This window comes from Haemaphysalis longicornis, unplaced genomic scaffold, assembly GCF_048455015.1.
Source record: "Haemaphysalis longicornis isolate Haplotype H1 unplaced genomic scaffold, Haemaphysalis longicornis Haplotype H1 scaffold_13, whole genome shotgun sequence".
NCBI classification, from domain to species: domain Eukaryota; kingdom Metazoa; phylum Arthropoda; class Arachnida; order Ixodida; family Ixodidae; genus Haemaphysalis; species Haemaphysalis longicornis.
Genome location: NW_027526233.1, coordinates 1651310 through 1660786, shown reverse-complemented (window position 1 = coordinate 1660786; position 9477 = coordinate 1651310). Strand labels below are relative to the sequence as shown.

Below are 9477 nucleotides of genomic sequence, written 5' to 3'. Positions count from 1 at the left end.
AACCAAACAGCGTAGTTGGCGTGTTAACTGCATGCTAGCATTCAGGCAGCACAATCCAATGGAACCTAGGGCCCAATACAGTTACACAGTCATGTTTATTGAAAATGGCTTTTGTCGACCGTGTACTACAGCACTAGTCCAGTCCCAGTGACGACACGGGCAGTGCGAGTTGCTGGCTATAGTCTCCACTCCGTCATCTGGGGACGCCAACCCACACTTACCAGTTACGACGTGCTCGCTGAGATAAACGGGTGGTAATTTCTTGAACAATTATAACGAATAGCCTGATGTTACACACAGTTATGTGGAGACTGCACTGAAGTGCTACTTTTTAAGCAAGCCGAAAAGAAATTGTGGGGAATGCTTCGGTGTCACTCTTTTTTTTTCTTTTGCCGCCTGAATAGCTGTCACGTAAAGACTGGGGAACGCTTCATCTTCGGGCTAGAACAGCAGTGATTGTTCTTGGCTTGCTGAACTAAAGAGGCCACCCACATTTACTTGATTTTAATCGGCTTAAATAAATGTTTTTGCAACAACCGGGTTGGCTGGCCGCAAACTCCATCACTGATATCGTGTGATTTTCACATGTTCCTCAAACCGTTATTTTCTTGTGAATTGCATTATCCTGCTATAGCCTTCTTGTGGGGTTTGTTAGCTTGATGAATGATAAAAGTGAATATTGATGACTGAACTTGGGCAGCGACTCCTACGTAGATTCAATACTGTGAGCTGGGGAGGCACATATTTACAAAACGCTGACGTTGCTCAAGCAGCAAACATCACTGCAACGCACCTACATGAACATCTACGTTTCAATTCGAATCAAGCAAGTAGTTCCCTGTCCGCTAAGTATTTCTGTATTTTATTCTAAATTGCTCGCCATTCTTGTTGCCCTTAGTGCAAAAAAGCTGCCACTAGAGTGTGCAAAGAAAAATACCAGACCAGTAACAAAATGCCTGTACGAAGGCATTTGGTTTTGTTCAAGTACTCCTAAAAGCTCTAATAGCCACATTTGTCAAATAAAGGCAGCAGACTGAAATCAGAGCTTACACATACTTTTATTATTTCTGTTGCAAAGCCTTGGCCATAAAAATTTAAAAAACACTGGCAAAACAAGAGATCCAAACCTTTCAAAGACAAACACGTTTTGGTTTGCCTATGGACAACAAAACTCTAGAAAATCCAAAATGTCGTATGTTTTTGTTTTTAAAAGTTCTTCGGCTGGTGTCCAACACAGTCCAACAAGAAACACCACTCCAGAAAGGACAAGGCCCTGACAACATCCTCCTGCTCGCAATACGATAAAATTCTCTCTCCCTTCATCCCGACTACACGGGCTCCTGTCGAATTCTCACTCCAAAGCCTGGGCGAGCAAAGTTTTCTCACGCTTAATTTTATACTCAGGAGCTCTAACTCAAGCTCTTTTTGCTGGTTCATCAGCTGGTCCTCTAGCTGTATTTTCTCAGGTGCACCTCCTTATCAGCAGAAGGTGCAGGTTGTGCTCCTCCTGCAGGAGCTCCACCCTCGTGTTATCGTCAGCCCAGAGCTTTCACTCGAGGAGAGCCATATGACCGTTTGGATGCCCTGCGGCCTCCGTAGCGGGCGCTGCTGCATCACTGCCGCTGCAACTGCCGGCTGCGGAAGCTGTAGCTGCCGCCACCAGACTTGGCTCCCAAAGAGACTCTCGTGGTAGACTGTCGTCTTGCGCTGTCACAGCCCATGTTTCCCCTGGAGATGAGTCTGGCTTGGATGAGTCATCTGAAATGAACAAGCAAACTATATCTGTTGAATGTGAAATCTTATGCGATATGTGAGTGCACGGAAGGGTAGGTGGAGGTGATCTTCCTTTCAAGGCAAAGGTGACGCCACTGCCTATTCCACGATACACAAATTGGCTGCCTTACTCTTTACACAGCCATTTGAGTATGTACGGGGAATTAAAGGGGCCATGTGAGTTACCACTCCGTTTTTTCAGGACATGGCCTGGGGCAAAACTTAGAGTTAGCTTAGAGCGTGCCATGTGACAGGTAAATGTGATGGCATGCAAGTAAAAAAGGTGCGCACTGTAGCTGTGGAGAACTATGTTTGTGGGGTAGCCGCGGCATGACGTGTCGCCAGCCTGCTTGTCCAAGTAATTCGCACCAAAAGACAAAAAAATTAAAGTAAAGCAGTGTTTGGGTTTTCAACACTGCGTCCTTGTGTGTGTGCAACGTCTATTAGAGAGCAGTACGCCACACGTGAGGCTGGTGTGCAGGACACGTCACTCCATCGTTACACCGAAGTGCAACTGAGGTGATTACGAGACGCACCGTAGTGGATAGCTAAGAATTTAGACCACCTGGGGGTCCTCAAAGGGGCCATTAAGACAAAATACACCTTTCTTCTATGTTTATGTATTCACTTGTAACTTCTACTGTTTACCCAACACTTGATACTGCTATAAAAAGCATGTGCACTAAATGTAAATGCAGAGATCTTGTTCTGCAAGCTTTGTACTTTGCATCGGATTTTGTCGGCCTCAGCGAATTGCAGCGAGCTGCCAATAATACGTCGTCAGTTCAGTGCGGAAAAGTAGCTAGGGTATTGCAAACCCATTATCTGTTTTCCTCATTATTTCATTTATTTGAGTCAAGTCTGTGTTAAAATTTGTGCAGTGTTATTCTAACGAGGCAATCTTTCCAGTCAACCAAACTTTAATTTTGTCTTCACGGCCCCTTTAACATGAGCTGACCTTTCATTTTTCAGCCTCAACCAGAAAACAGGCTGCAGCAGCCTGCATTAAACCTGCATGCTAAAAAATGCGGATGGCCACTGCTTTTTCTTTCTTCTGCGGCAAAATGGATTCACACGTGATTAGGCCCCTGTTTAGAAACCAAAGCTAATTAATTCAACCACGAGCCTTCACTGCACTGCAGCTCAGAGATGTTGGACAGTTTTTTTCCCTAAAGATGGAAAATTTGTACCCACCTGTGGCATAAACACGGTGTCCCTGGTGCTGTCCACCATTGCCTGCACCAACTGTAGGACCAGTCGACTCTGCACAGGCAGCAGGTGGCGTGTTCCGACCAAGTAATTCTTGTTTTCAGGCCGTATGCTAACCATCTCCATGGTCGGCGACATGGGTCGAGGTAGTGGTCCTCCCCCTAGAAAGCAATGCGTAACACACCGTCAGTAAAAAAAAAAGGCTGGAGTGAATGTGAGCACTGAAATGGCTCTAACAGCAGCATTCCAGTGAAAATAGTCACACGCACACACACATATGCTTCTGTGGTCACATTTTGACTTCTCTTTCAAACTATAGCAGACAGTAGTTGAAATGTGAAAATGAAAGCTTCACTTTAAGGCTGCTGTGCTATAGCTAGGGCAGGCCTCCACGTACTGCAGTATGCTGGGGTTTCACAGTACTGCCGATAAGCTCTCAGTACCTGGATGTGGACAGATTATTTGTCAGGATTCAGAAGCTGAATCTGGCTGGCACACATTTCCTTTGTGCACATGATGCGCGGTACACTACAGGTTCGGTTACTAAATTTTGTATATCCTTGTTGAGGGGAGGTTTTTTATTTTGAAAGGCTTGAGATTCAAAATTCGGCTACGTTGAAACGGATTATTATTATATCCAAGAACGAAACAGGGATGACATAACATCCGCGGCCCTTAAGAACCGGCAAAGTTCTTTTAACACAGGAAAAAAATTACAGCAGGACGCGTGAAAAAAGCAGCTTTCGAACGTAAGGCGCGACGGCAGTAACATCTATCGGTAGCGCAATGCTAGGGTCTTTCAACGAAATTGCGAACGTGTTACTTACCGGCCTTCAATTCCTCTCGCTTTCCGCGGAACCATTCCTCGTTCCACTTCTGCTTCATGTTGTTCCAGCATTGTTCAGTCCTGCCGCGTCGCGTTTTGTGACACCAAAGACGGAGTCAAAATTCCGTAGCAACATCTCGCCACTGGGAAGCTTTCGCTGCAACGGAAGATACGTCGTCCTTGCGCTATAATTTGCTTCGCCGCGTCTTTAAAACCAACACAAGAAGAGTCTTTTCACCTTCTGTGAACCTTGGTGCAACTTTTCTGCGCATTTCTTGGATCCTTTTGCTGCGCACGCACAAAAATACGAAGAAACGAACATGAAACCAACGAAACGCTGTCGAGAACGCCGATGCGGCGGCTCAGTTGCGAGCGCCCGGGTTGCCAGATCACATTCACTAATGTCTGAAACACGCGTTATGCTTTCACTGTAGATGATTGGAGATTGCTATTTGCTTAAACAGACCATTGTTAACAATTACTATGGGTGGTTTTTAGTTAAAGGGACTGTTTTATGACCTTGATTTGCATCTTAAACGAAATAATTCCCGGTTACTCTCGATCTCAGCCGCGTCCGTCGCCGCCCCGCTCAAGTCGCCCCCTGACTTGACGAAGCAAGGTCGCTCCAACGTCTATGAAACGCGAAGGTCGTCTTAGACCCGTTCAAGCCGCCTGCTGTCTTGGAGCGGACTTCATGAAGTACGCTGACGAGCGCAATACAACAAATAGTCACCTAAGCTGCTTGGAATGCTAAAACTAAATAAAAGTGTAAACTGGTTATACCAAGTTATACATTATATACCTTATCTTTCCCATCGCCGCCAGCGGCCCCCTGTGGCCTAGTCGTCTGGGGTGGTCAATAGATTTCTGTTTCTTCGTGATGTTGAAGACGCGTTTCTTAGGACGGTTTGTCAGCTGCGACTTGGAAGACTTTTGCCTGAATTTGTTGTGAGCTCTGAGTACATGAGGGGAACTGTACGTGGATTTTTTAAGGAGGTGGTGTGGTCATACCGTTTTCTTTCTGTGCGTTTTTCTTTAGAGTACTTAAGCGGGGTGAGTCGGAAGAAACTGTACAAAGATATCGTCGAGAGTGTATTGCCAGTGCCGATATACCGCAGCAAGTGTAAGGCCTGACAGAGATATACTTAAGCGAGTGAAAAGAATGACGGTCCCAGGTGGAGTGAAATCTTTCTTTTTTAAACTCCATACTGGAACACTGGAAGTTAAGACCTGGATGGAGGAAAAGGGATGGTTTGTGCCATGGGGTGTGCACTGTTTTCTGCGTCGAAAGCCAGAAACAATTGAGCACTTGTTCTTGGACTGTTGGGGAGCGGTGTTCTTTTGGGACATCCTACAGCGAACACTCAAACAAGATTTACCTGTCGATGCTTACGGTATTAGGTTTTTGAACATTGAAAATGAGGACGGTGTGCCGCTTGACACAATTATGCTGTATGGACTACATAGCATCTGGAAAAACAGGATGGCGGTACGCTACTCCGACCCAGATGCCAGGCTCATCAGACACTACTTCAAAGATTCAATAGGTTCTTTTGTGCAGATACTGAAACTTCAGCCCTCTAAACCCGAGTGGCTACCCACAATTGAAGCATTGCTGGTAATGAAAGAATATTGAAATCACCCCGCTTGCCCAAGAAGGGCTGCAGTTCTAGTATTTGTATTGAGTATTGAGTGTACATATTATCAGTTACGTGTGTCTTTGTTTTGTCATCCAGTCAAAGAAGGCAATAAAGAAAAAAAAAGTCTGGAGTGCTAGGTATGTCATCGCAAGTGTTTTGCCAGTCACAAGTTCGAATCGCCGCGGGTACATGCTTTTTTTTATGAGTTAACTTTTTTGTTTTTCGCCGATGTTTTCGATGCTGAGTTCACCTTTTTTGGGCCGCAACGTTCATTGCTCCACGAACTAGTCCACAGAACTCGCACAGGCTGGCACTGCCGCGCTAGCGAGTTCTCGTTGGCGTGCTGTTGCCATAAGCACCGACTGCTTGCGGGCAGTGGGCACAGGCCAGAATCAACAGACCCCTGGCCTGGTGCGAACAGGCTTTTTACGATACAGGCATGAGCGAGGCAAGCTCCAAATATGGGGGAAAAGCGCATGCATTTGAGCGTCTGCGGGGACGCGGAGGGCGTTCATGCACTTCGTAGGCCTCAGATAGTGAATGCTACGATTCCAAGCCGTCCTGGGAGGCTTATGTTATGCATTTTACAGCCGACAACATGGCAGAAGCGCGGTACTACGATAACTGGGATATTGAGAATGCCCATCCAACGACGCCATCGAATGTCAAACATGTTGTTTTACAGACCGAAACCGAAACCGAAACTTGTTTGATTGCTAACCTTGGGCATCGTCCAATCACGGTGCCCCCTCCTCCCAACGTCACAGCTTAGTTTGTGCGGCCGCCGCAAACCGTGCATGGTAGTTTTTCTTCTTTCGCGCTTTGTAAAATAATTACCGATTTGTCAACCGGATAAACGATGAAAAGTGTGCTAATTTGAGCCAGTCTACACAGTGCAAGCAAAAACGGGAGCTTGACAAATTCACTTCAGTGTCCCTTTAAGAGCTACTGGAGTACGTGTGTGTATGCATGTTTCGTCTTTGGTTGCTTGTACTCTCGGAGGGGGCTTTTTTGGCCTTTCTGTTGGCTTGGACATCGGAGGCCCTTCCTTGCGCTGCGATGCAGGGAGGAACGGCCCGACGTCCATCTCATTGTCAGATGTCTTCGGGATGCCCGATGGACCGGGCCCCTGGACCTGGCACCCCTTCGGGTTCACTTTGTTTTCTGAGCCGCTACCGCCTAAGGTGTCGGGAACGCCACAGGTGGCACGAGCGGTGCGGCGGGGGTGGGAACCGATGCGGGACTCCCCGTGTCCCCGTGCTCCGCAGCCTCCAGGGGACAAGGGAGGGTGAGGAAGGAGGGGCCGGAGGGGTGTCGGTCCCGATGGTGATTGTTGCCACAACAGCCGCTGCTGGCTCAGCAAGCGCTCTGGTGACTGGTTCAGCTGCCTGAGGAAACCGCAGAGCGGGGGTGGGGGGGTGGCGGAACTACGTCAGACTCGCTGAACTGGTTCCTGTGGAAACCAGACGCCTCTCCGCCCCCTGCGAGGTGCGTCGGCGCACTTCCCCAGAGGGAAAGAGGCAAACCTCCTTGGCGCCTCTGGGAAGGTGGTGTTCTCAGTGACCTCTATGTTAATGATCTTCTTTTCCATTTGAAATTTTTCACAAATGCAGCAGTATGCGGCATGCGGCGCCCGGCAGTTCGCACAAGTAAGTGTGTCGGATGGACATTTGTCCGTCGGGTGATTTTTGCCGCGCATTTTCCACAGGCTGTTCGGTCACGGCAAGAGTTTATACTGTGCCCAAACCATGGACATTTGAAGCAGCGGCATAGGCTATGTATATACGGCCGGGGTGAGCAACGAATAATCCCTGGGTTGATGAATTCGGGTAGTATTCACCTACCGAAAGTTACGATGAGGTATTTCGTCGGAATCTTGGTTCTCTATTCGTATTGTTATCCTCCAAACTGACGTCCCGCCCTGATCTCTAAGGCCTCCCAGCAGATCGCCTTCGTTTTCATTCATTAGACCAGGATAGGAGACTACCCCCTGAGAGATGTTCATGCTCCGGTGGGCAGTGACTCGGATGGCCAGATCGGCGATGCCGGTTTCAGTAAGAAGTTTATTGGCCTGTTTCTGGCTACTGACCTCCACAAGCGTTTCACCGGTTCGTTGTTTTTTTTGCTTTATGTCTCTTCCCTGACGCCCTGAAGAAATTTGGAAACTAGAAACACGGACTGTGCAGCAAGATGTTTTGACTGGTCGATTGATTCAATCACGAAGAAGCGAGAGTAGTTCGGTTTATGAGGACTGAAGTTCGGAAGTGGTGGTAAAGGAACTTTGGTGCGGCCCCTTTTCGGGGGCCGATCAAGTTTGGGGAGGGGTTGAGAAAATACCATATGCTATAGTATAAAAGCAGGGGACTGGGGTACTGTCTTTGTCAGCCTTACCTTTTCATTTCATTTCATTTATTGAAGCCTTAAAGGTCCGGAGGGATAACACAAGGCGGGGCAAACATTGTTTGGGAAGCTCTTAATCACAAAAAGAAGGAAGAAAAATGGCAGCATCTGCACTCCGTGGATGATGGCGAGGGTGCGGTGTACGGGGACTCGAAATGGCATCCAAGTTGCGCCCCGAGTGACATCCGATTTGCGCCCCGGCCGTCATTCGATTTGAGCTGTGATTATTCCCTAAATGAAGCTGCAACTCACGGCTCAAATCGAATGTCGCTTGATTTTCGCTTGATTTTCGCTTGATGGTCGGTTGCACACGGATGGACGCGAACGGACATTGGGAGGTCCTAAGGTATTCCGCACCGTTACAGGCGAGGAAGTAAGCCGTTTGACTCTCGGGTACTAACCCACTGTCGTATCCCAATGGGAAAGACGAGTGACACTAACTCTGTCTGGTCTACCAGACGCAGGCTCAAATCCTACCGGTGCCTATGTGATTTTTTTGCGATTGTAAATGCTATGCGCACAGACGCCGACGGACATTGTGTGGTCCTAAGGTACTCCGCACCTAAAAGGGAAAAAATTAGTGTAAAAGAACAACAAAGGAACAACGCTCAGAAAGAAGGAAGTGGTACAAAAATCGAAATCACCGTTATAAAGAAAATGCAAGGAAGTAATACACATGACTAAACATTGCTACTAACAGAGTTCAAGTAAGAAAAGAACCTTCTAGGTAAAATGATTTGTTAGTTTTTCGCGGAGACCTAGCGGTCGCTGGTCGAAACAATAATGTCGGGGAGATTATTCAACAGGGTTACTGCATTAGGAAACGAAGAATCTTTTATCGCAGATGTGCGGCAGTAAATGTGCGTGAATGGACTGCTGTGGTTGAGGCAAGGGGAGATTCTAGGTGGTGATTGAAGACGAGGGTTTCTTGCGATTAGGTGATAGTAGAAAGAGTAAAGCATGCAAAGACTGGATATGATAGGACTTGATCCGACGCTAAGAAGGTCGAGTGTTCATTTTGGTTCAGTGATGCTGGTTATACGCGAGTAGTTTGACATGATAAGGCGTGCAGCGCGGTTCTGGATGGATTCTAATTAACAGGTCAGATAAGCTTGCGAGGGGTGCCGGATAGATGAAGCATATTCCAATTTAGGCTGGACGTATGTCTGGTATGCGATTTTTTTTAATAGCGGGCGATGCGGATCTGAGATTGCGACGAAGAAAACCTAGCGTTCGTGAGGCATGTGCGCATATTGTTTCAATATGAGTAACCCATGAAAATGACGATGTGAAGTGAACGCCGAGATATTTATAGCAGTCTGTTCGAGTTATTTACTGATTTCAGTCGAGTTTATATGGTATGACTGATGTGTGCTGCTGCGCTTACCGGAAAAGGACATATGTTGGCACTTATTAAGGTTAAGAGGCATGAGCCATTTTTCACACCACGAAGTGATAGTGCCTATGTCTTCTTGAAGGTCAACGGAATCCCTAATGTTATGAATGACGTTGTATATGACGCAATCATCTGGAAAAAGACGAAGTCTGGTTTTTGTATTGGGCCATTGACGTAGATTAAGAATAACAGGGGTGATAAGCCTGCTCCCTGGGGGACAGCGGATGTAGCAT

The 9477-nt window shown here is 47.2% G+C and overlaps 1 protein-coding gene across 2 annotated transcripts; it reads right to left on the bottom strand.

Annotated features, from left to right (window-relative positions):
• Positions 1-1050: 1050 nt before the first annotated feature.
• Positions 1051-4159, bottom strand: LOC144163982 (uncharacterized). 2 transcript variants are annotated; one of them, XM_077694617.1, is made up of 3 exons: positions 3810-4159; positions 2964-3143; positions 1051-1758 (listed from the first exon to the last, which is right to left on the bottom strand). In XM_077694617.1, exons 1-3 carry the CDS (start codon positions 3865-3867, stop codon positions 1550-1552), a joined length of 447 nt encoding a protein of 148 aa, XP_077550743.1. In that variant the 5' UTR covers positions 3868-4159; the 3' UTR covers positions 1051-1549. The 2 variants fall into 2 exon arrangements, with proteins under 2 accessions (XP_077550743.1, XP_077550744.1); XM_077694618.1 differs by having other exon boundaries at positions 2968-3143.
• Between the last annotated feature and the right edge of the window lie 5318 nt (positions 4160-9477).

Excerpts from the sequence above, each read along its gene's own strand:
- LOC144163982 (XM_077694617.1), bottom strand. The coding sequence starts at position 3,867 with ATGAAGCAGAAGTGGAACGAGGAATGGTTCCGCGGAAAGCGAGAGGAA. Across the intron at positions 3,144-3,809 it reads GCGAGAGGAATTGAAGGCCG|GGGGAGGACCACTACCTCGA; the intron begins GTAAGTAACACG and ends ATTGCTTTCTAG. Across the intron at positions 1,759-2,963 it reads CGTGTTTATGCCACAGGTGG|ATGACTCATCCAAGCCAGAC; the intron begins GTACAAATTTTC and ends TGTTCATTTCAG.